General features: G+C 48.0%; 1 protein-coding gene across 4 annotated transcripts in view; it reads left to right on the top strand.

Annotated features, from left to right (window-relative positions):
- The window catches only part of MACROH2A1 (macroH2A.1 histone), an 82,657-nt gene extending 56,974 nt beyond the window's left edge, over positions 1–25,683 (top strand). For 2 of the 4 annotated variants that reach the window (XM_058279087.2, XM_058279086.2), the window contains exons 6-9: positions 6,957–7,056; positions 13,617–13,706; positions 16,249–16,423; positions 24,904–25,683. In XM_058279087.2, the coding sequence (XP_058135070.1) occupies positions 6,957–7,056; positions 13,617–13,706; positions 16,249–16,423; positions 24,904–25,069 (531 nt within the window). In that variant the 3' untranslated portion in view covers positions 25,070–25,683. Of the gene's footprint in view, positions 1–6,956; positions 7,057–8,806; positions 8,898–13,616; positions 13,707–16,248; positions 16,424–24,903 lie in introns of all 4 variants that reach the window. The other 2 variants (XM_058279094.1, XM_058279089.2) reach the window with 1 other exon arrangement.
- Positions 25,684–25,912: the final 229 nt, after the last annotated feature.

Genomic DNA, 25,912 nt, shown 5'->3' with positions numbered 1-25,912 from the left:
CTCTGGGAGGGCCATGGAGGGATGCAAGGAGACCAAGAAGCTGTAGGGCCATTTAACAGGTGGGCAAGTGGAGATAGTGATAAAGAAGGGGGCTCCTGTGGGGGTTCAGGGAGCCCTGGGGTTAGTCTGGGGAAGGAGCCTGGGCTTCAGATAGTATCAACCAGGAAAACAGCCAGAGGTCAAACCCCTGTGCTGGGGAAGATCTAGCAGGTGGCATACTCTTTATGATGGGCACTGAAGGCAGAACCCCTTGATTCGGGGATGGGGTTGTTTGTAGGCATGCAGAGTGGGTGCACTGGAGTTTCTTCACTGATCCACCAGATGAATTTTCAAAGCAATTGTTTGTTTGTTTTAACCTTGGGCAATATATTTTCAGCTGCCCCAGTGATGCAACTTTGCAAGGACGCCATGGTTTTGTAAAAGATGGTTCACTTTTATTGAAAATAAAAATGATGCAAAGGCTTTTAAGACCTGAGATGATGATTAACATTTCTCTATTAATGCCCAAAAAAGGGGTGGAGAAAGGGAATTAAACTTTCTTAGTATTATATCTTACCATAAAAAATTAAAGACATGAATTTGATCTTCCATAGAAATGTTTCGTTTTAATGTGATAACAACTTGGTTCTGAAGCTGCATCATTTTTAAATCCTCACTGTCAATTTTTCTTTTGCATCACAGTGACACAGTCCTCTTGGTCACATCATTGCAAGTTCTCCCTCTATCCTGTTCCCTCTTCCTATCACTAATTGCACTCAGTCTCTCATGATGCAATTTCTGTGATGGACTCTGTGTTCCAGAAAATAACCATTATAGTTTACATTTTATAACCATAATCTTGTATTTTGTGTGCATTTTTCAAAAGAAAAAAAAGCAGCACTAGTTGTCATCTTAAGGTCAGGGGCTTTGAAAGTTTTTGTTTAAAAATTTTTTATTCATTTAAAAAATTTTAAACTCAGCAGTGAAGGCAACCACCTGGGTTTTGTTTCCCAGCCTTTCACATGTCCTTTGGGTAAAATATTGAAAGTTAATGTGACCTGTCATCCAAATTGCTTCAGTTTGAACTCAAGCATGAAAAACCCCAGCTACTTGGGACTAGCTTCAGTGTGTTCTAGATCTTTAATGCAGACACTATCCAGGACTTGGAAGCCTGTTAAGCAGGTAGAAATATTCAATCCCTGGAGCCACTCTCTTTCTTTCCACCACCACCCCCCTCTTGCCCTTGTGCAGCTCTGACCCTGGCATCTCCCTTTCCTGCATTCATCTCACTGTCTCCTATTGGCCACCACAAACCAGAACTTCTCACCTTCTCCATGGATAAACTCAGATCCCACCAAAGTAGCAGCACTCAGCTATACAAATGTCCACGTATAAGCAGAAATGCCCTTCTGTTCTCTGCTCTTCAGAAAGAGATGGGATCAGTGCCTTGTCTGGGCTTGGCTGCACACGAGATGGAGGAGAGTTTATATTTCAGAGGATCAGTTTTTGCAGCAATTCTTTATGGCCCTTTATTGGCCATTACTGCCAGGCAAAAGTTGTGCCATATGGAGCAAAAGGGAAAAGAGCCATCAAATTGACATGTATAAATTTTTATACAAAGCACATTTTAAAATGTTATTACAGACATTAATTTTTACTTGGATTTTAGTAAATGTTTCAAAAATGGCACATTAGAATGACTGTATAATACCCTGTGTTTTAGGAATCTTATTTTTCCACCTGTGAGAATGAAACGAATGCTTGACTATTGCAAGCAAGCCAGTGGTAAAGAAAGGTGATATTGTGCTGGCTACATCCCTATAAAGCTTGGTTGCTAAGCTACTCACAGGAGAAAACAGGCCAGAGCTTAGGAGCCTGGGCTCTAATTGTTGTTGATGATGCTGTATTTCACATACCTAAGTCTTAGGAGTAATCACCCTCATTACTCTCTGATTTTATGCAACGTTCGCACACATTGCCGAATTGTTTTAAAAAAAACTGTGGTGTGAATCTGAATCAACTAAGGGTTTTGCTTTGTGGTTTAAAGCAAAAGATTTGCAGCCTCTTTTCTGAGATTTTAAAATTCAGTGCTTTTATTTTCAAAAAACAATTCCAACATGTATAGCTATAAATACTGTATCAAATGGTAGTAAATAATTTATATCTCCTTGTTAGACTCAGTATTATTTGAAGCAGCTGGGAAGGCAGTGTAATGAGAGTGTGAGTGAGTCTGCATACCTCCCAGACACATCAGCCCCAGCCCCATCCCTGGAGCCACTACAGTGAGGCAGGGTGCTGCAGGCACCCTGAGGAGAGAGGGTGCTCTTGAAGCAGCAGGAGGAAGAAAGGGCCACCTAGTCCTTTGCACTCCTGTGTGTGATGCACAGTGTGTGAGACAGCCGAGAGACTAATGAAGCTGCAGGGCCTCCCACAGCGCCCACACAAGACAGGTGTCCTTAATTGTGAGACACCTTCTAGCCAGAAACCCACCAGCACTGCCAGGCCCAAGGCCTCCTGAGGGGTTCAGGGCTGGGGACGTGTGCAGGGCTGGCAGCACAGGACTGAGGATGGTACCCCTGTGCCCATAGGTCCTGGAGTGAGCCCCAGGGAAAACGTGGTTTTCCATGAGGAATCCAGAACTATGGAAAACATTGTCCTCTCCATTCTCCTTTGTTGAAATGGCCTTTGGAAACAGTCAGAATTGCATTGTATGTGCCCAGCACAGGGAAGTGAGACCATTTTGTCTTCAGCAACCTGAGGGAATGAGAGAGCACCTAAACTTGACAATTACAGGCTAGACTCAACATATCACTTAGTCTTCAACAATCATTCTGAATTTCTAAAATTGAACTTGTCATGTTATTTTTTTAAAAAAATGTATGGATTGTACATTTAATAGCCAAAGGGGTTATACCAAAGCAGCCTAGATGTCTATCCAGTGGTCCCAAGCCACTGGCTCCTTCCCTACCAGCAGCAGCAAACCACCTTGCGGCCTGCCTTAAATGGTGGGCACCAGCCTCCCTTCCAGGTGAGACCAGTTTGACTCTGAGCCACTTCAGGTACAAACAAGGCCAAGGACCCAGAACCTGAGCTCTGACCTTTCCATTAGCCCTGTTTTAAGGGAAGGTGTTAATTTCATCTCTGAGTTATAACCAAGGATGTGGACATCAAGTTCCAGCTTTATCGATATGCCTACAGGAATTACAGCCCCAACTTAGGCATTGTATGACACTGAGGGGGTAGGAGCCGATACAGTCCCTGCCTTCAAGGAGTGTATACTCTAATGAGCTCACACCACGAGTATAGAATAAGGATCAATGTGGCTTGTCACCATTGTTAGGACGACTTTGGTACTGTAGCCTTCAGAGGCTGGCTACAGCCAAGCCAGCTCTGAATAGGATAATCATACCCAGGGTGGAAGACACCTTGAGGGTCCCTTTCTCCCAGTTCAGACAGCCAAGTAGGACCCCCTCCTGCTCGTAGCTGGCAGTTCCCTTTGTCACTCTCTCCAGTAGCCAGTGATCTTCACAGCCACTTTAAATTCCTTGGGCTGTGGTTTAAAACTTAGTTTTCCATCTTTCCCACTGATGGGATAAAGGAGTAATCACCTTGTTCAGATTGTGGAATTATTAATGACTCTCCTCCCTCCCCCCAAATCAGCCTAATGTTGGGCATTTTCAGTTTCCCAGAAATCTAATTTCTCAACCCATAAATACTGCTGCTGTGCAGCCATGGGCCCCTTTGTCTGAGAGGCCATTTGGTTTTGACTTGGGTGGTGGGAGCCCTCCTCTGATTGGGCATCTATATTTCTCCTACCGTGCCTATCCACTTGTGACCTGCTGGGCTGTGAGCCCCTTTTCAGACATGCACATACACGACCACTTGCACCCTCTGTCCACGGGCTTGCTTCTGTCCAGGGGAGTACAGTCCTTGTTCATGATCACCATTGGCTTCTGCCCACTGGTCTGCCTGCCCAAGGTGATTACCCATACTGTCTTTCAAATTACCTTAATCTGGGAAGTGGACTTGGTCCGTCTACCACATGGGAGGTCCAAGGTTCAAACCCCAGGCCTCCTTGACCCGTGTGGAGCTGGCCCATGCACGATGCTGGTGCGCACAAGGAGTGTCGTGCCATGCAGGGGTGTCCCCCGTGTAGGGGAGCCCCACGCGCAAGGAGTGCGCCCTGTAAGGAGGGCCGCTGAGTGCAAAAGAAAGTGCAGCCTGCCCAAGAATGGCACCGCACACACAGAGAGCTGACACAGCAAGATGATGCAACAAAAAGAAACACAGATTCTCATGCCGCTGACAACAACAGAAGCAGACAAAGAAGACGACACAGCAAATAGACACAGAGAACAGACGGGGGGGGGGGAGGGGAGAGAAATAAATAAATCTTAAAACAAAACAAAACCCAACAACCCAAGTACCTTAATCAATTTGACAGTCTTCTCTACTCTCCAACCCTCCCGCCCACCCCCACACATTTGACCTTCCCCAAAGCACATGCTTTCTAGTCCAGTGGAATTTTAAATACATATTTGTGTGAATTTAAAAGTGGCAAAATTGCTTTGGGGCTCAGCCCCCATACCTTGAGGACTTCCGCCGAGTCCTGGAGCAGGGCAGAGCATCGCTGGAAAATCATGGCTCTAGCCTCATCCTCAGGATGTGCGTGAGGAAGTGAAACACCACTTGGTTGGCTGGAGATTCTCCACGATGAGGAGTGGTCACTCCCTGAGGCGTAGTAGTCTGTGCTTCCAAGACCAGAGCAGCCTTTTGTCACAGCAGAGGCACATGAGCCCAGAGTGAGCTGGGAATTCTCCAAGGAACTTGAGTTCCGTTTGCACCTGCTCCCTTGCTTCAGCAGAGCCACAAAACTCCACAACTTGCCCAGAGAATCCCATTCCCTGAAACAGAGGTAGTGGTGCTCCCCAATACAGAACCAGAAGCAGGCTATTGGGGGCTTTCCCAGCTAGTTGAGTTGGAGCCCCATGAAGATAGCTGACTTTCCAGTGGTGGATTGATATGATTAGGGGGAAAATGGTATGAATTTTAAGGATTTGAACATATGTGTTTTTTAAGCAAACAAAAAAGGAATCTGATACATATCTTAAAAGTACACTCACCCACCACCACACTGAGTGAAGTATTTCTTTTTTCTTCATGCCATACCTCCCTCACCAACCTCCTGTCTCTTTATATAGTGTAGGGATTTTTTTTTTTTTGGGGGGGGGGAGGGTGGGTAGAGGGCAAGGAGCCTTGGCTTAATTTGAGTTTTTTTAAAGCAGGATTTGCTTAAATGCAATACTTAAATAGTACCATAGTAAATCCTTCACCTTGTTCTACATCCTCTCCATTCACTCTGCCTTACCTGAAACCCTCAGTCTGTGCCCACCTTGACTGCTTCTCTCTGAGCAGTTACCACCCTAGCCCTTGCCCTGAAACTTGCCTCCTTTCTGTGCTCTGTTCTGATACTAGGGTCGCCTACTTCTCAGAGCCTTGCTGAGGGATGTCACCCCCATAGGCTTCCTTTCAGCTTCTGGGACGTGGGTGGCCCTGAAGTCACCCTGTAGTGCTAGGAAAAATGACCGAGGAAGTCTAAGGACAGAAAATTTGTTCCTCTTCTTTGAGGCCTGCCATCCTGTGGCCTGGCCCAGACAGAGTCCTCTCCTGATCACAGGACCAAATTTATTGCCACAGCTGTTTCTCACAAAGGATGACTTTTAGTCTAAGCAGGTCCCTTTTTTGAGACTGTATCAACTGCTTCTGAGAATCAGAAATGTGGGTTTATATTTCCATTGCTTATAGGGCATCAGATTTTTTGTTTGGCTTAAACGTTTGGCTCTAGAAATTCAGTGACTTAGAGCACAGTTGCCCGGAGCCTTCCTGCCAAGTGTCTGCACATGGCCCTCTCCTCAGAGTGAGTGCCTGGACAAAGGCCCTCATCCTGCTGGGCCCTGTAGCCACAGGCCACACTTCAGCCTGGATCACAGTGTGTCTTGGACACCAGTTCCTCTCAGGGCTGCTTTGACATTTCTCTTTGCTGCAGCTGTTAAGAATTTGTGTCACTCTTCATTAAAAGAGCAAGAGAACCAGCGCTCACCTGCAGGCACTTGTATCTAAAAAGTAGGAGTGGGGATGGATAGTGGGACTCTGGAAAGCAGAGCGAGGCCAGTTCATTCCCCTCGCCCTCCGACAGCAGAGTCTGGAACTTAGGATTCCTCCTCTGCAGATGCCTAGGGGTGCAATGGCAACAGAATAAAAGGAGAATGAGGAGGGAGGACTTTCACTGGCTCTACAAAAAGAGCCAGTTGGCTGGGTAGACCTAAAACTCACTCAGGGAAAATGTTCAATAAGTCATCTCCTGGGCCTCAGAGTAACCTCATCAACAAGGGGAAAAGAGTTTAAGCAACAGACCATTTTAGCTCCTTGCCACCCCCAAGTAGGGCAGGGGAACCAGCCAGCCAGTAGTCACACAGTGACAGGATCAACCTTATGGATCGTAGCCACTTGGAAGACAGTGGCAGAGCTACTCGGGGTTCACCCAAACTACATGGGACTTTTGCACCATCTTATGACTCAAAGAAGAGGACTGAAGTCATAAATACCCCACTCCCACCCCCAGCGAGGAACACTCCGATTCTGGGTGCTGACAGCTGCCTTACTTTGGCCCCCAGATCACAATTTCCTTTAAAGGGAAGTTGATCTGATCCATGGGTCCAGTGCGACTTATGCTTCCCTTTTGCATCAAGCATTACCCAACAGGTTTTGAACACATCACTGTAGCTTGCTTTCTTTCAGCATCCTGAGCAGCTTTTGAGTCTTACACTGCAATGGATTCGTTTTAGCCAGCGACACCCTCCCCCTTTTGTGCCCACTGCTCTTTGAGTGTCCATTACCCTTCATCTGTGTCCCAAGGCTCACTTCTCTGTGACTTCCCGGCTGTCCTGTTATTTCCCACCTCATGCTTTTCTTTTCAGCTGAACCTTATTCACAGTGAAATCAGTAATTTAGCCGGCTTTGAGGTGGAGGCCATAATCAATCCTACCAATGCTGACATTGACCTTAAAGATGACCTAGGTAATTGGGGACGGGGTTCGGCACCGCCAGCTGTCAGATGAAAAGTTATGGAACCCAGAATTTAGGCTCTTCATCTTCTCAAACTTCAGAATGATCAAGCCAAATTTCCCAAATCCAAGATTGACATCTGAGGTAGAAATCGAATGTCTGCTTACTCGAAGTCATTCCAAATGGAAAAGGTCTGATATGTTCCATTAAGTGTGATTGGCTCCTTTCCCCTCAAGATGCAAATATATAGTCATCTAAATTCTCTTCCATAATGATCAAACTGACTGCTGGTTACTTGGGGGGAATTTTTTTAAATGTGTTTGGTTTTTTTTTTAGAACTGAAAAAACTCAGGTAACTACAAAATGATAGTTTCTCCATTTAAGCCTTAATTAGAAATGAAACACTTAAAGCTTGAAAGCACTTGAAAAGGGAGACCATTAAGCTGCATCAGTGTACCATTAAGCTATGCTTAATCTGCAAGCAAAATGGTTTTCCCCAAATTTACCACCTATGGTCACTACTTCAACTTTTTATAGAAGTAGTATATGACAGAGTGAGTTACTTCACAAATTCATGAGTTTCATGAATAAGTCCAAGAGTTACTCAGAGCACAAGATCAAAGAGAAAGGCAGTTCCTCTTCTGAACCAGTTCCTACAGAGGAAAACCCTACCCCAGAGCCAGGTGTCTACCCTGTTCAGGAGGGTGACTGGCTCAGGGCAAGCTGAGAGGTACCTCTCAAGTATCCCATTTCTGTAGCTTCAACTTTGCATGCAAAGAACTGCCAGCTTAGGACACCATGAAGGCTCCTGTCCTCTCTGGTACAGAGCCTGGCCAACAGAGACAGCTCATAGAGGCCCACAAAGGCAATCTCACCCCCACTGCTAACCTAGGTGTGTTTTGAGTGCCTTTAGCTCTCAGGTTCAGCTGCTTCTGTAAAATGGCAGACTTCCTTACTGGGAGAGATACCCATTCTAGAGCCCAGCCCCTCTGCCCCCCATGCCAGCACTGACTCGAGTGTAGACTGTGGCTGAAGACATGGCAACGGGACTCAAGAAAGCCCCATCTCAAGCTTGTTCTCCAAGCATCTTATATCAATAATGCCTTTAAAGAAAAGGGGCACAAGCTAGAAAAAGCAAGGATCGTAACCAAAGTACATCTTAAATGTAAAATATATTAAAGCAGGACTGGGTAGAATAAGAGGTAGACCCAGGAGAGTGTTTCCACATGTTGAGGGGGAAAGCAAAGGCAGTCCCCTACACGTCCAGGTATGAGACAGCCCTTGAAGGTAGACAAGATGAATGTCATGAGAATAAAAGCCAAAGCCTGCAAGTTGACTGTTGTGGACAAAATGGAGAAACTTGTTGTTTTGGTTGGCCTGATGGTCCACATTTTTTAAAAACAGATGCCATGTTTTAGTAGTCTTCTCAATGGGGTGCCAGTTTTATAGGCTTTTGCGAAGTGAAATGGGGCATTCGTTGTTTTGTTATTTCTTTTAACCTTTGGAAATGATCTCATGTGTATGTTTCTCTTTCTTTGGACTTGTCATTCAAATGTTTAATTTAAACATGTCACATTTGATATTCCTCCTCCTCTCCTCACCCCCATCCACATGTGCGCACACTGCGTGGACTGATTGCCCCTTTGGCTCATTTGTTGGAATCGACCAGGTAGGCCAGCCCTGCCATTGGGGCGTTAGTAAATGTGCCTGTGCGTGGGTCTCGGTCCAACACAGTTGATATACATTTGTTTACCTGTTATAGTTGCAAGTTGTACAGGCTGACATTGCCTCGATCGACAGTGATGCTGTCGTTCACCCGACAAACACTGACTTCTACATCGGTGGTGAAGTAGGTAATGCCTAGCCGGGTGCTGCCGAGTGTGTGTGTGCATGGTCAGTCGGCCGCCGCAGACAGCTTGATCTTTGACAGCTATGCAGGGCTGCATTCATTTCACACTTCCAGCTGTCCTGACCTCCCCAAGGTCTCCTGTCCCTGGGTTGTGACCATAGAACTCCAGCTAGCTGTCAGCCAGGAAGCATCACGTAGCTCACAAATGGGCACTTCTAGTTTGGGAACTGGTTCAGCAACATTATTTATTCATTTTCTTCAAGAGGCACAGCTTTGTTGGAGACTGGGTTCATAGACGACTTCAGCTTTCAGGAGGAGGTGATCAGATCGGCCGAGCAGCATCCAAGGCCGCTTCTGTGCCCTCTGTGGAAGAGACACCTATGAATGCTCTGTCCATGTCAGAAGCATTCCCATTCCTGAAAATGACCGTAAAGCCACAGGTGCTCATGGGTGGACCCTTTCAGAACACTCTTCCACATGCAAGGGTTCTCAGGCTTTAAAAAAATCACCTCATTCTTAGGTGGTGTCCCTAGACCACTCTTGAGAAACATTGTCCTAGACCCAGAAAGCACCTTCCTTTCCCCTGGTAACTGATGACACACTGTTGGTTGGCTTCTGGCATACTGAACAGCCAGGGGTGGGGCAAGGCAGAGAGAGCACTCAGGATGCCAAATCCCATAGCTGCAGATTTGCCAGCACAGGCACCAGACAGTGCCCTGCTTACAGGGGAATGTGCTGAAGGGCTTATCTAGTGAGGAGGCATCCAGGTGGAATGGGAAAAAGCACAGGGGTGGAGCCAGCTAGAAGGAACATGAAGCCTCACCTCACTGGTAATGGGGCTTGGGCAAGTCACTTAATTTCTCCATTCATAAAATAGTGCTGCTGATGAAGATTGCATTAAATAATGACAGCAGAGCCCTTGTTTTGTTGGCTCATGACTGTACCATGTGATCTCGCTATCATCTCTCATATATGTATATGATTTTTACAATAGCTGTGCTGGTCTTGGGAACAGCATTCTGAGTGCATACTCATACCAGTTTTCAAATACCAGCTTGCAAAGAGAACAGTTAGGTTTCTAATAAGTGCAAAAGTGAAGTCACCTTGGAGGATGAAGGTACCAGGATTTTAAAGTGTCCTAAACACTAGATGTACAAAAATTCAGCAATCTGTGACTGTCTAGCTCTGGCTAGTATCAGTAGCAAAGACTGCTGTTTACAGTCTTCCCCAGCCACTGGGAATTGAGTTAACTACTCTCCTGGGCATTTTGGATTTTGGACATGGATGGAAAGACAAACTGGACAGAAAATCAGGCTTTAGCAAGTCTGCCAGACCAAAATGAAATCAGGCAACTAAAATAAACTCTTCACAAGATTTAGAGGAGTTTAAGAGCTCCTAAGTCAAAGAGCTTAAGAGAAAGATACTTCCTTTCTTAGCCAAATGAAAACTTGATGGGAGGAAAGTACTTATTTGGAGAAAAATAAATAAACGAACAACTAAGGGCTTATCTTTTTTTCAGCCAGGAGTGAATAAGGCTTGGTTTCATCCTGCCATCCGGGATATTTGGCGAAATGGAAATTGTGAGACTTCTTGGACAAAAGTCTTTATCAGGCCCAGGGAGAGAAGATGGTCTTTTGACCTCCTGGGCTCAAGAACAAGTGTGTCCAGCAAGGGCAGCCACGCCCACAGGGAGCACTGGAGACTTTAGACAGGCATGGACCAGTTCAGGATTAATAGGAAGAGCCAACTGTGCTGACCCTGGACCGTGACCTGAATTGGTCTCACTGGAATAACGACTGTGGTCATATTCTGTCCCCCACCACACCTGCTCTCAGCCGCCTGGCAGACAGCCTGGCTTCAGAGCTCACCCGCAGTCATGCCTTGCATCACTCACGGACACTGTCAGAGCTGGTAGAGGAAGCAAGAGGGTGCCAGGTCCAGAACCCAGGTCTGCCAAAGTCCCCCTTGGTGCTTTTTCTATCCAATGAACCAGTCCAAACTAGTACTGAACCCAGATTTTTTAAAACTACCAAAACAATTATAAACCAGATTCATACGTGGTTTGAATTGGTTCCAGCTCCCACTTTGATGTGTTAGAGGGAAAAGGGCAATCTAGGACGTACTCATCCCATCCCTCATATTTGGTGTGAATTCTGAGTCCTGAGACTGCTGGAAGAAGGAATGCGAGTGCAGGAATGCTTAGCCCCAGTGGTTAACTTTTACCCATCTAAAGTTCTTTCTAACAGTGAAATAGACCACAGGCTTAGCCTGACATTTGTCCAAGCCTCAATTTTCGCTTAGGCTGTTTTGAATACTGATACTTATGCCTGCTTTCTAAGCATGAAATAATGTTCTTGTTCTCATGGGAGTAACACATGTTTATGCTTGGGGCAAATAAGCCAATTGCTTTATGATTAACCCTGAAGTTAAGCCTAAAAAGCAAGAGTCTTACATTAAGAGTGTTGACAATACAGTTGAAAATGGGCCTGTTTCTTGTTAAAAAGTACACGTGTGTCTACATGAACATGTGCATACATATGTGTGTGTAGGAGTCAAGTCCTGACTGGGTTGATTGCCTGCAATCTAAGGTTGAATTCTTTAAGTTTGGGAAATGCATTGCAAGTTTCACTTCTGATTGAAGCAATATTTAATTAAAAGTTTTAAAGTAAACACTCTTCCTAAGATAAAACACCTATAATTACAAATCAGCCCATTTTCTTAAGAAATATTTTATATTTCAGAAAGCAGTTGGTAATATTAATATATACCAAGTTTATTTTACCTTCCAAATTTCCCAGTACTCATCAAAGAACAGAAGTGATAGAGAATGAGGACCTTAAAAAGCAGGCTACAGCAGATGCATTTCTCTCCTTTGAGCTTGAGAATGGGAGAAGGGGTAAGGTAAGGCCAAGGCAGCAGGGACAGAGCACATGGGACCTGCTAGCTGACCCACATTCCAGAGTCCTTTTTCCCAGTTGCATGGGATATCTCAGGTGAACCTGTGTTTGGTTCTCCCTCACCTGGGTTGTATCTTCAGAGGCTGTATTTCCTGATAGGTATAACTGGACCTTGAGGCCCTGAGCCTTCTCCCTCAAGCACAGGGTCCATTCCGCTGCCATCTCTGGTGCTGAACTTTAACAGAAACAGTGGCAGCAGATGAAAGTCTCTGCAAGTGGCACATGTTTTTCCTCCTGATGCCTCTGCCATTTAAAGTCTATTTTTGCTGCTTTTCAAGACTGGTGACAGTCTGAGGGCAGTCTGGACTGATAAAGAGGGACACAGGATCCCACCTCAAGGATCCTAAGTTAGCATCTCCCCAAAAGCCCAGCCTCCTCTTAGACAGCTAAGAGCCCTGCAATGGGTCACCTGCATTTAGCACCCACACCTCCTCCAGCTGGATGGATGGCTTACAGGTCTGGTCCCCGTTAGCCCCAGTTCTGTTCTTACTTGTGACAATGCCCAGATTGTTGCTTTCCTTCCAGACAGTTCCTAGGGTTAGTTCACCCATGCTGAGCAAGCATGCAAATAAGGCAGGTGTCCCTAAGGTAATCAGACCTAGTCATTACAGAGTGAATGCTAAGAGAATTTGGGCTGGTACATTCCGATGCATCCTGACTGACCCTATCGGAATTGTGCCAGGTGCACCTTGAATTTTCCAAGACAAATGGTGAATCTTAAGGGGAGTATTTTATCCTTTCCTGAGGAAAAGTTCTTTAAAATGTACAAAACTGAGGAATCAGAGCTTAAGGAAGAATTAAAGCTTAAGTTAAAATCGGAACCCATTCTGGCTAAACTTTAAAAGATAACATTGTCACTAACTTTGATTGCTGATCACCCTTCCACATGAGATATTTAACCGCAGGGTTTTATTGGGTCTCATTTGGGAAATTGGCTTCCATAGCAAGAATTAATTACTTAGCATGTACCCTTATTCAGGAAGACAATGCTCCCACCCTCATTAGAGTTATTTTTTTTAATCTACTAGCCATTGACATGCTCCTTCCAAAGCCTTTATATAAGGCAAGTTCATCTTTAAGCTCTGTTTCTGATGTTGTTCTTCTTTATCTAAAATGATTCTTAATCATTAGAGTAATTAAGGAAATACTGTCTGAAGCCTTTTTTTTTTTTTTTTGTATTTGCATATGAGACCAAGCTGCAAAATAGGAGCTAAGCATGGTGATGATGCTGGTCCAAAGGTGGCCAGATCTCAACACTTGCTTCTGGAATTCCTGCCAAGAAGAGAGCCAGCTGCTTCATGGGAGCATAGTATGCTTCTTCTAAAACCTCCTTATTTGGAGGTTTTCCCCAGATCCAGGGAACAAAACCCCGGGGAGGTGGCCTTCAAGCCAGCACCATCTGGCTTCTCACTCCAGTGAGACGTATGCAGGACAGGCATGCTTGCAAAGCAGGGATGTCTCCCAGCATCTCCTTCACATCTCTGGCACATCCTAAATCACCCCAAGTTGGACCCAAATAAGAGGCAGCAAAGAAGCAAAGACAGCTAGGTGAAACTGAAGTGCCACAGAGTGGTAACTGGCTGCTGATAAATCCCTTCTAAATTTCCATTTACTAATTCAGCCAAGATTTAGTTCCTGTTTTGCAGCCTTAGGGAAATTTAGCTGGTCAGATCATTTGAAATACATAATCACTTGACATGCTAAAGTGTCTGTGTGTGCCCAGAGACTCAAGAATGGCCATCTGATCTAGCCTTGTCCTTGTTTAGGAAACACCCTGGAGAAGAAAGGTGGCAAGGAGTTTGTGGAAGCTGTACTGGAACTCCGGAAAAAGAATGGGCCCTTGGAAGTAGCTGGAGGTGAGATGGGGAAGCCACTGTGCTTATTTTATTGTGGCACTTGCAGTATTAGGGAAACCGTTTTACGAGACAGTTGAGAATCTAGAGGTGAGTGACAATGCAAATGTATCTCCAAGATGGAGGCAAAGAAGAGCCTGTTAGCTTTATTTTACCTAGAATTTTATCATGTGCATATTGTCAGGAAAGTTTCCTGCAAATCTCCAAAATCAATTTTTTTTAACTTAAAATAGCTCCTAAATGGTTGCTGTCTAGACCTCAAATTTTAAGGAATTCCAGAAGCCAAGTTTGACAAATAAATCTGAACTGAGAATTACAGATTGATGATACCGAGCAATCTGCCGAAGTGCTGATGAGAGATGCAAATTAATTTTTCAGCAGCCATCTGAATTGGAAAAATATAAATATGCATTTCTCATTTGCCAGTTACACCTTTCCTGATATGAGGGAGAAGGAAACAACTTGACTTGGAATCTGATGTGGGGTAAATTTTGGAAATTTAGGTGGTCAGGATGTGCAGGGCCAGGGGGTCTGGTTGTCCAGAGCAGACAGTTAAGGCCCAACTCATTTGTCCAACTCTGTGAGAACAGGTCATTTCCTTCTCGCTTTGGGCTCCAGTTTTCTCTTCTTAAAAGATGATTCCCAATACTCATTCTGTCTTTCAAATTCTGTTTGTGTTTTAAAAATGAATATTAGCTTAATAAAGAAATCAATAATCTCTACATAATATCCACAGAAGCCCCCTCTCAGAGCCCAGGTCTGAGAGAGCGGAAGGTTCACCAGGCCTTGGCTCTCTTCCCCAGGGCCACGCAGGCCAGAACTTCCCATCTTTGGCTGGCTTGTGGCCCAGCAGGGCTGAGAGAAGGACCTCTTCTCTGCCAGTTTTGAGATGCTGGGGTGGGGGTTACCACTAATTATAAAGTTCCTCCAGGCAGTCCCACCAAAGTCACAAGTGTACAAGAGGCCCCAGACAGCATTCTATACACAGACTGGGGCACCTGGCCTTGCCCATCAGTGCTTCTCAAAGCAAGCCCAGTTTAAGCCCAAACTGCTGGTGAAACCTGAGCCACGACTTATGCAAACTCATTCAGTTTAGCATGGTTTAAAAGATATTTTTGCTTGTTTAAGATCACATTTTTTTTCTAATTTTAGAAGCTATTTTAGAAAATGTTTGAAAATATATTGAAAAGTATAATGAACATAATACCCCCACCTTGCTACCCAAAGACAGTCACTGTTAACGTGTATCTTCCCAGTCTTTTTCCATGCATAGCTTAGCAGTGGCCTTTCAAGGAGCTGACCAGTGAATTAAAGCCCCCACTCCCAGATATCTATAGGTTGACACCAGCCCTGGGTTCTTGAACCCAGTCAGGGAGCAGAGCCAAGACTCAAACTCAGATACCATAACTCACTTCAGAGCTGGTTCTACCTCACCACAAGGCACTAACCACAAATCACTCTTTCTTCAGTATCTATGACTGATGACCCTAACAACCTATACCCCTTGGGAAATGCTGATAGCTATTCCTCAAAAATGGGTTTTGTAGTTAAAGTAGGTTTAAGAAATGCTCAAACCAAACAACAAAAGAAGTCTGGGTTTTTTCCGGTAGCAGTGGTGTGGGGACGTTGGTGTGCTCCTGTCCGTGTGCTTCCACAGTGCCACCCTCACCACTGCGGACCTAGAGCCCTCTTTCTGCAGAGCAATGGAGCAGGGATCCTTGGAATGTGTTCTGGGAGACACTGGGCTGACACATTACTTTTCCTGATGTGTAGCCAGACCTGAAGCCGGGTTCTTATTTCTGACAAGGAGTGAAGATTGACAGGGACCCTGGACAGGTGGGTCTACTGCCAAGATGGGTAGCCAAAAATGGCTCCTCTTCCAGGAAAAGAAACAGTTACATCCTGAAAAAAAACCACAGTGTAATTCTGTCAAAACTACACAGGCACAATTAGCCAATCAAAGCCCTCCTTAGCAGGGATCAGTGGCAGCAGAGACACTAGTCAGGGTGCTTAGCCACTCTTAAAAGTGGTTGCTTTCCCAATATTTTTATCCTGAGTTGTGTCTAGGAGATTTATAGGTTCCACATAATTATTTGCACATGAATCCACTTGAAGAAAGGGGGCAGGAGACCAAAAAAGGCAATTAATATCCAGCTGCAGTATTTCGACACATTCAGTCAAGATGAATGGTTAGCATTCTGCCTTCTGGGAGAACCTAGCATGCTTTCTGAGGGTAGCAAAAGGGGTCTTTCTCTAATCATGGCTAAAATTCTGGGGATGCTGCATCCCAAGTGCCAGCTTCCCAAGGGTGGGTCTTGGATTGGCTGTGGCTCTGAGTGAGAAGACTAAACAATGAGGAGTTTCCAGCCTGAAAGCTTATGTTGGGATTACAGTACAGCAGGCAGGTGGGGGGACCCTTCCTGGTCACAGCCATAGGCTGGCCCAGGGAAATGCACAGTAGGTGGAGAATGAATCTGTTTGGCATCTTGTGCCTGTGCACTTTACAGAGGGATGGAACTCACTATTTCTGTCTCCTTCCCTTCAGCTGCTGTCAGCACCGGCCACGGCCTGCCTGCCAAGTTTGTGATCCACTGTAATAGCCCGGTCTGGGGTGCGGACAAGTGTGAGGAACTTCTGGAAAAGACAGTGAAGAACTGCTTGGCTCTGGCAGATGATAAGAAGCTGAAGTCCATCGCGTTTCCATCCATCGGCAGTGGCAGGTAAGGGTGCACCCATGTTCCCTTGGCAGTTGTGGACATGCCTACCACATATTTGGCCATGACTGTGGAGCTCTCACTCTGTGCGGGGCCAGTGAGGCTGCCTGAAAGCACTTGCCAAAAGCATAAACTAGGAAAGAAACCAAACATTATGTAATGATGAGGGACATTTCGAAAGCTAAAATGAGACACAAGGCCTAAGGACAATACGCAACTTGAGTTGTGACAGCAAATGTCCTCACAGAAGAGACCTCCGTGTGCTCTGGGACTGTTAGAGATAGTGCCTCAGGGAGTGAGTCTTGGACAGACAGGAGGAGAAGACGGGGTGTGAATGCAGGGATGCTAATAAAGAGAGGGACCCTCCCAGGTCCAGCCTATAGGCATCTTGGAGTTCTGTCTCCAAAACCAAGCATTCTTTGGGCAGAGCCCCCTGCCTGTTAATTCCCATGTAACCTTCACCTCCCCAAACGTGCTTGCCCTGCCTCTATCCCCTTGTCCTACTGCCTTAGGTGACCCTGATGCCCTGCTAATGAGGTAAACAGTTAGGCTCCAACCCTACTTTCTAGCCCTGAAATACTCCCAGGAAGCCTCACAGAGCCCTTTGGGAGCTACATAGTTGCCCCTAAGGCAGGTACACAACCCAGAGGGCCTCCACTGAAGAATGCAATCTTTTAACAGCTGACGGGCAGGTGGGACTCAGTAGTGACTGCCAATCAAAATGCCAGTAGTCTCTTAAGCTCCTGCCCATCAGAGCAGGACTGGCTTGGGGGCCAGGTCAGGAGTGGAGCCCTGGCTGGGCTACTAGCTAGCTGATTTACCATGCATAAATTAATCCCTGCTCTGAGCCCAGTCCTCTACTATGTGATGTGGACAGCATAATGCCCCCTGTGGTGTCTGAGGGTTGCTCTGGAAATTAAAGTCGCTCTTAGAAGAGAGAGAACTCCATCACGATCCAGATGAGATCCAGATGAGAGAGCTTGTGGGGGTGGGGATGGCCCTGCCTCTGTAGTGTATCCCATCACCCATTATGTCACCAGGGTCCTCCATGCCAAGTGTCCAAGTCATAGACCTCCAGAAGGCTCAGGATCTGGATTGGGCACTAAAGCAAAGGGACACTGTAGCTCTTGGTATTTTGGGCCTAAGAGGAACCACAACCGCAGGCTTTGTATGGGCAAGTGACTTGGTTTGGACTGAGTAGCTGTTGCTGCACCTAGCGCTTCCCACCCCACATCATGAACCTCTGGGGTTTCTGTCCACTGGCCCTCCCAGAGCACAAGGAAGGCAAGGTTGTGCAGTGGCAGCATGGATTTCCAGCAGACTGACGTCCACAGCACTACTTCCTGTGGTGAGGGCTGGGTACTGAGTGAAACAGAGTCCCAATCCTTGTAACCAGTCCTTGTAGTTACAGAAAACTACTCCTTTCAGATCACTTTCTGTCCAAACCCATGAGAGCATAGAGTGGATTTTGCTATTTTACCTTACACAGGCCTCATAAACAAGCAACAGAGCTAACCTCGGGCAGGCTTCCATCACGTCACACTGGGATTTCTCCTCAAGCAGAGTTTAGATCTAGCAGAAGTCCTTGTGCACAGGTGGACAGGCACGGCCACTGTTCCCCAGGGCTTTCTGTGGGCCAAAGAGTCAGCATATGATTGGCAGGATCTGCCAGAGGCTCCCGCTCTGGGAGCGATTTCTGGTTATGCCTGAACTTCTCTGGTGCCTCTGTCACCATCTGCCTCCATCTGCAGCAGACTGAGCATTTGCCTGGCAGTCTCACTCCCCTTCCCTGGCCCTGCAACTCTGGGCAGGGAGGGTCTCCTGGACCAGGTGCTCCTTGAAGCAGCATCGCCTCAGTTCTCTGCATTATTAGAGTAGCTCTCTCTTTGGCCCTAATGGCCAAAGGAAGCTGGAGTGCCAGTAATTACATGTCCCCAGGGTAAGTGAAAAACCATGCTATCCCACCATACTCAAGCCTGCCTGCATATACTCTGCTCTGCTAGTGCAGGGACAACCCAAATGTGCCCAGTTGAAAGCTGATGGACTTTCTGATCACACATGGGTTGTTTTGGATTGCTGTCTACATTTTAAGTTTTCTTTTGCCAAGAGCATACAGTGAATATCATTTTAAAAGCTGTTGTTCAAATGCGTATAAAAGAAAAACCAGCAGAGATAGGGCATCAAAAAGCCCTTTCAGTTGACTCTAAGAGCACCTGGCAAAATCAAGCATACTTCATAAGGGGGTCAGTAAATGCCCAGTAGCTGGAACTTTCCCTGGAAATTCCCAGGCCCAGTCCCAGGGGGGGATTAAAGAATTTTTTTTTTCTTCCCACAAAATGCTTTTGATTCAGAAATTAAACAGCTGTGTACTGTGCTGCTGTGTGACCTTTACTAAATGAGTCAACTTCTCTGTCCCTGGACTTCCTTATCAGTAAATGAGGCTACAAGGATTGCCCTTCCTCCCAGATGGTTATGAGACTCAGTTAATTAATGTTTCGGATGCACTTTGATCTACTCTGATGAAAGGTGCTTCCGAAGAGAGAGGCAATAGGAGACTTTATTGGAGGTAATAATTTCACGCTCTTTCATATGGCTATTGGGAAATTTTTAATTGGAGCATAAAAGTAATTCCCATAAAAGAGCATCTGTTATTACAAACTTATTTACATTTTTCATGGAGTAAAAAGTTTTAAAAAATAATAAATTGAAAGCTTTTAAGAGGGCAGAATGCCAAAGGCAGCACATGTGTACAGCTGCCTGGGCCCAACATCTGCCAGGCAGACATCGCCCCACAGAGCCATGTAAACAGCTGCCCTCTCTTTCATGAGTAAAGAGTGGGATTACACCAGAGCCGGCCAGTAAATCACAGTAGGTTTTAGGAGGGGAAATAAAACGGCTTGTTCGTGGCATCCAGTGTCTCCAGCATAAAAGTCATGTTGGAATTAAAACAATATAAACACAGACATGTTGGTAAAGAGCTGAGGGATATCACTTTCTCTCAGCCAGGGCCCAGCATCTTTGACATCTCAGGAAGGGTGACCCCCAGTCCGCTCGCTCTAGCCCACTGGCCCCAGACAAACCCTACAGCATCCTTGAGGCGAGTGAGACCCCGTGGTTAATCCTGGCCTCGGGAAAACACCTTTGGCAGCTGGACATCCTGTCCTCAGCCAGTCTGGTCACAATATTTATTGACACCCCTGCACCCACAGCTCTGTTTGACATTAGGGGGCAACCCCTCTCCAAAGGGCCAGTACATAGGGAATAGTCTGGGGCTTTGATTAAACTCTCCACAGATTTATGAGCTTAAAAGTAAAGCCAGTTTGCTTTTCTCAGGCTACCAATTATGAGTCTTCTGTGAGTCCCAGGCGCTGCGCTGACCCCATTATCGACATCATCTTACAATGACCCTAAGGGTTACTAATTCCATCCAAAGGTCAAGAAACGGAAGCCTGGAGCAGTTAAGTAACTCACCTGAGGTCACACAGCTTGTCCTCGGTCGAGGCAGAATTTGAATAGAAGCCCTGGACTTCAGCGCCCATGATGTCCAGCACGTGGCATCCCTGCCTTCTGACCCCTTGCTCCCGTTTCCTCTCACCCAGCCAAAAGATCACTGCTTGCCTTACTTTATGGGTGCATGGATTTCACAGGGAGCCTGTGGAAACACCACCTTGGAATTCCCTACCCTGTACAGAAACAATTATCAACCTCTCTAACCCCTAGGAATTGTCCTGAGAAATACAAGGATAGAAACAAACTCAAGGGACTTTAAATTGGAGGAATAATTTATTAACCCAAAGCATGTGAGTGATCCCTGGAGTGAGAGATGGTAAGAGGCCACTTGAGGGCTTGGCTGCCCGGCCCCTCTAGCTGCGGGGGCAGAGCCACCCCCTCACGAGTGTCAGCGTTTCCCTTCTGCAAACCACTGTTCTCCCATCAGGACCCTCATGGCTTGGTCTTTATCCCCAGATGGTGCAGGCATGACTGAAGCACTTGTAGTCAGGCAGTTACTTAAAAGCCAGACAGAACATGGGCAAACGGAAAGGTCCATCCAGGAGCGGCCAGCACCAGGTGTGAGGAGGAACTGATCCTGTCACCCACCTTTCCTCCTACCTGGCCTTCAAGGGCAGGAGCCCAATCTGTCTGCTCCAGGAGATTGACCCGGGCTCCCCCTGCGACTCTGCTTGCTCCTTTCAGCTCTTAGCCTGAATTCCCCATGCCTGCCTTGCCCGTACCTGGAGGGTAAGCTCACTGAGAGCAGGGATGCTTGGCGATGCCCCACCCATGGAAGGGCTCAGAAAAGCTGTAGGAGTATAAACCTTACCTTGAGTGTGGCCCTTGATGAGCCCAGTATCTGTAGATCCAGGTAGGACAGGGAGACAGGCATCCAATGTGCACAGCCCCTGGCCATCACTGAGCTGACTCAAGCGGGCAGCAGACTGGGGTAGCCCAGGGGGTCCCCTTGCACCCAGGGAAACTGAGGCCCAGGACACTTGCGTGGGGAAGGCAGGTCCAGCTACAACTGGAGTGACTGAGGAAAGCCCAAGTCATCTCCTTAGTCTGCTTAAGGCTGTGCTGTGCCTTGGAGGAGGTGGCATCTGGTTGGGTCTGCAAGGCAGGCACAGCCTGGCTATAGGACTGAGTCATGGTACCGGAGGCAGGAGGCCTGGGATAGGGGAGGAAGACAGAAAAATTTTACCAAGCAGGAACGGCTGTTTTGAGACTGTGGTTATGCAATACACAAAGGCACCCAGCCAGCTGGGAAGCTGAAAAGATGAAGCCGACTCCAGATGGCAGTCAGTGCTGGTGCAGGGAGCTCTGGTAGTACCTGCTGCACCCCAGCCAGCCTGCAGTGGTGGCTAACAGTGCTCCATGGGGACTGGGCATCGCAGGTCTCCAGGGCCCAGCCAGTGTAACCACATGTGTGGGGCAGTGATAACAGCCACCATTCACAGCAGCCTCGGGGCCTGGGGTGGGGGAGCCCTTGAGAAGACCCTTTGAGACCATCCCCTTAAGAGATTGCTGCTGTTGACTGCAGATGCTGTGTCCTAGTGCCTACCAGCATTAGCTGGTTCAGGACTCACATCTGCCCCACGGAATGAGTACCCTGACCACACATGTCACAGAGTGAGGAGACAGGGCACAGAAACAGAGGCAGGATCAAATCCACGCCTGGGTGGCCCCAGGGCCTGAGCGCCTACTGCTCTGCTTTTCTGCCTGGAGAGGGGTGGGGGCCTCCCAGGCTGCTGGGCCACAGAGGCAGAGCTGGCCACCCTGGCCACTGGGTGTGAGGGCATGGGCGCCGTGTGTAAGGCACTCTTGCTAGAGCATCTGCTTGTACGTTCCAGTTTGTGCACACAGACTTTCAACTACGGAGAGGAGTAAACATTTTGGTCCTCACCTGAAAACTCTAGGAAAGCCTTCACGCTTGTCTTTCCTCCTTGCAGTCTGCCTGGTCCAGAGGGGCCATAGCCCCATCAGGTTTCTTCTTCAGGCCATGGCTGCCTAGAAAAGAGGGATGAGCTTGTCAACAAGAGTTTTTCTGGGAAACAAATCCAGATTCATGTTCATCCAGCACGACTTCATAGGACAGGGCTGGGCAAGTTCTGGGGGAAGGACAGCTGCGCTCTGTTAACAGCAGGTGTGCAGTGTGGGCACTGCGGGCCCAGATCCTTTGAGCCCCACCTTTCTGCCCCACTTGCAGGTTCTTGACCTTTGGGCCCACGCTGCGAGCTCAGGTGATAAAGTCATCTGTGTTCTGACAAGCCCTCAGCGATGGTGATGTGGGCTAAAGTTTGAGAAGTATTGACATAGAGGAACAGAAAAGAACATTCCTTCACTGGAAGTCACCCACTCCTTTTCAGGGGTCTACTGCGGAGGAATGGCGTAATGGGAGAGGGTCTGTGTCCGGCACAGGCCAGAGTGCCCCAGGGCAAGCCTTCGCCCTCATAGCGAGCAAGGGCAGGGGGCAGGGCCACCTACCGCACCACCGCTCCCCTGGCTGGGGCCTGAGCATGTGCTGGCAGTACACAGTGGCAGCTGAAAGGCCTGCACCACGGCCAGCTAAGGCAGGGCTTAGCTGAAGAGACCCGAGAGGAGGCGGGCTGCAGCCATCAGGCCACACCACAGGCCACGGCGCAGGGGTGTCTGCAGGTGTGAGGCAGAGGAAAGAGGGAGGGCACCCTCGGGAGCAGGCGCGTGGAAGCAGCGGGCTCAGGCTTCACCTGCAGGGCGCACCGTCCTCACAGCCCCTGCTTGGGCTCTTCCCAGTCCAGGAGCCCCTGGGAGCCCCCTCGGCCAAGCATAGGCTGCTTCCAGCTGTGGGCCAGGCTCCCTGGCCTGCGCAGCCAGCAGACATCCCCTGCTCGCGCCTGCCCAACAGGTCAGTGCTGCCTTCTGCAGCTCTTCTCACCAGGGATGAAATTAACAGATTGCCGTAATCTGATAAGTTCTTCGGGCAGCAGCTATATTTACAACTGGAAAAAAAAAATTGCTCCTTGTAAGACACTTAAAATGGGCCCTTATTCCAGTGACCCTATGACTCTGCCTGCATAGCCTACCCCAAAAGCTGACACTGGGCCTTCTCTCAGGAGTGGGGTCCAGGTGGAAGAAGGGGGTGTGAATTGGGCTTACACATTCTTAGGAACATACCCATGGAGAGATGCCCCCCAAAAAATAGAAGGCCGAGCTTATTCCCCCAAGCAATTCCCAAGGTGTGTCTTGTTCAGAATAGCCTATCCTCTGTTTTCCGCCCCTCCTGTAAAACAGTCAGGGCAGCAGTACAAGGTGTGGTACGGAAAGCTTATTCCCACACTCAGCATTCAGCTCTGAGAATAGGAATGGGGCGAGGGGGAGGCATGCCTCGTGCAGTGTCACCCCTCCCCGTTCCTGGCGAGGCCCTTCTTCCTGTGCTATCCCCAGAAGAGAGAGCCACGGGGGCATCCTGCAGGAGGAGCCGTGCATGGCCAGTAACGCCATCCTGGCCAGAACATCTCGGAAGCTCTTTATTCAGCCTCTTTCCTCGGTGGTGACGTTCCATGTGCTGCCCTCTTTGTGGGTTCACTGTGTGACCAAGGAGGGGCAGCCACACGTGAGGGAATCCCGACCCTGGGTTGCACCCCGTCAATTGCCCGCACACCCCTCTGCACAGGAGGAGCATGCCCCAGGTGATACCCGCTACCGTCTACAAATGAACTCCAGTTCTGGAACATCTAGAAGTTACCAGGAGCCCATCACTGAGCTGGGCAAAGCTATGTTTGAAGGGTAGAGCCAACAGGATGGTTTTCTCCCAAGAGAAAAACTTGGAGATGCTCTGAACACTAACTGTAGAGTAGGGGCGTCTTTCCCAGGGGCCAGATGGGCCAGGACTCGGGCATGTCATGAGCAGGGCTGGGGGGCGGCGAGAAGTCTCACAGAGCATGTATCGCCACCTGGCAGCAGGTCCCTGACTGAGCGTCAGACGAAACTGCCAAGTGGGCCCAGCACCCGGTGGCTCACTGGTCCCTGCTCAGGGCAGGTGGAGAACTCACCATCTGCCCAGTGAACAAAGTCATTTCCACACCAGCTGCCCCAACCAGCCACCCTTGTATCCTTAACCATAAATGGAATCAGGAAGGGATTTGAATCCAGGGCCACTGACTTCAGATTCCACAGTACTCCCACCAGACCAGGCGAGCTGCTGTGCTGCCCACCCCACAGCGTCTGCCTGGGCCCCTGCGGTGCGCATGGGCAGTGCTGGCCGGGGACCACTGCAGTGCCACGGCAGCGAGTACCAGTTCTCCCAGGCCTGATTGCAGATTCTTGTTTAAATTATGAGCCCCTCCCTCCAAAATTTGCCATATAACATTTACTTTAAATGGAAACACAAGCAAATTTAAGTAAATTTGGTCTGCAGAATTGGATGCTGTCCTTGGAATGAGGTGATCGTTTGGCCCAGGCTGTCGCCTGCACCCACACTCCCTGATAACCTGGTCTTTGTATGGTCCAAGCTGAGGTGTGGGGAGGTGTGTATGGGGGAGAGCGCAGTTCCCGTGCACCAGGAGACCTGGAGGCCACTGTGAACCCTTTGTGTGGCCAGAGTCGGTGCCTTCCTGGAGAACTCAGCCTCTGCTGAGACCCGCCCAGAGTGTCTGAGGCCCGTGCTAGGTCTCCAGCGCTGTGCTGGTCCCGGTGAGGTTGGGGGACAGCTCTCGTGCTGCTCTGTGGGACCCACCGGTGCCTTCAGAGAACTTGCTGGCACTCTTTCCTCTGAAGGCTCCTGGCATGTCCTCCCTCGGAACCTAGAACCGTGTGCTCGTCTGTCCCCCACCCGGTGGTCCTGGGCTCTCGCACCGTGTACCAGCAGCCACAGGGCCCAACGCACCTGGAGGTGCGGTCACCAGCGTGGGGCGGACTGCGGCCCAGATGGCCCTGGGGAGGAGGGGCGTGGGGCAGGTCCTGCGGCCCCCATGGCCTCTCTGGTTGCTGAGGGCTTGTTTCCTCGCCTGCAGGAACGGTTTCCCAAAGCAGACGGCAGCCCAGCTGATTCTGAAGGCCATCTCCAGTTACTTCGTGTCAACGATGTCCTCTTCAATCAAAACGGTGTATTTCGTGCTTTTTGACAGTGAGAGTATAGGCATCTACGTGCAGGAAATGGCCAAGCTGGACGCCAACTAGGCTGAGTAGCTGCAGGAGCTGCAGAACCAGCCCACACCATGTCCCCCACCTCCAGTCTGCAAGAAAGAAGAAAAAAAAGTCCCTTTCACTCCTGTTGGAAGGCGGGAACCCTTTCATTTTCAATTTTGCTCATCTAGGGAAAATGAGGTTTTGGTTTTCAGTTTAATTGTTTTTGACCTTCTAAAATGTTTTTACGTTAGCACTGATAGTTGGCATTACTGTTGTTAAGCACTGTATTCCAGACCGTGTCTGACTTTAGTGTAACCTAGGAGATTTTATAGTTTTATTTTAATGAAATCCTGATTGGTGCAGCGCAGTGGGAAAAGCAGTGTCTTTCACATGTGGCAGGATGCAGGAAGCCCCATTTTGTAACCGTGTGTTGTGGTGCTTTATTGTACATCCAGTGGCGTTCTTTTTACTATAATGTTCTTTCTTTTTTTCCCTCAAGAAAAGAAAAATCATGAATTTGCAACAGACCTAATTTTTGTTTACTTACTGTCTTAATGATGGATTTGAAAATGAAAGATTTAAATGGCAGAACAGAACCCGTTGTCCTTAATTATATTTGCAATTTGGAATTTGTGTGAATTGCTTTAGTAAAATGTTAAACTGTTGTTGTGACTAGCGTGTCTTGAGTTGTTGTGCCTCTGAGTCCTGACGTCAGCTACTCTCTAACGGGGTGGCATCTGGACGGGGCAGCCCACCCTCAGGAGGCAGCATGCGGCCAGTGTGGCCTGGGGGCAGGGAGGGCTGGCCATCCTCAGGCCCCCATGGTTTGTGGAGAAAGTACATGGAAAGTCTCCCCCTTCACCTTTGTGACACTTGGGCATATCCCCATTTCAC

This window comes from Dasypus novemcinctus, chromosome 2 (assembly GCF_030445035.2).
Source record: "Dasypus novemcinctus isolate mDasNov1 chromosome 2, mDasNov1.1.hap2, whole genome shotgun sequence".
Taxonomy (NCBI): domain Eukaryota; kingdom Metazoa; phylum Chordata; class Mammalia; order Cingulata; family Dasypodidae; genus Dasypus; species Dasypus novemcinctus.
Note: the sequence above shows the minus strand (reverse complement) of the source record. Positions and strands in the feature narration are given on the sequence as shown.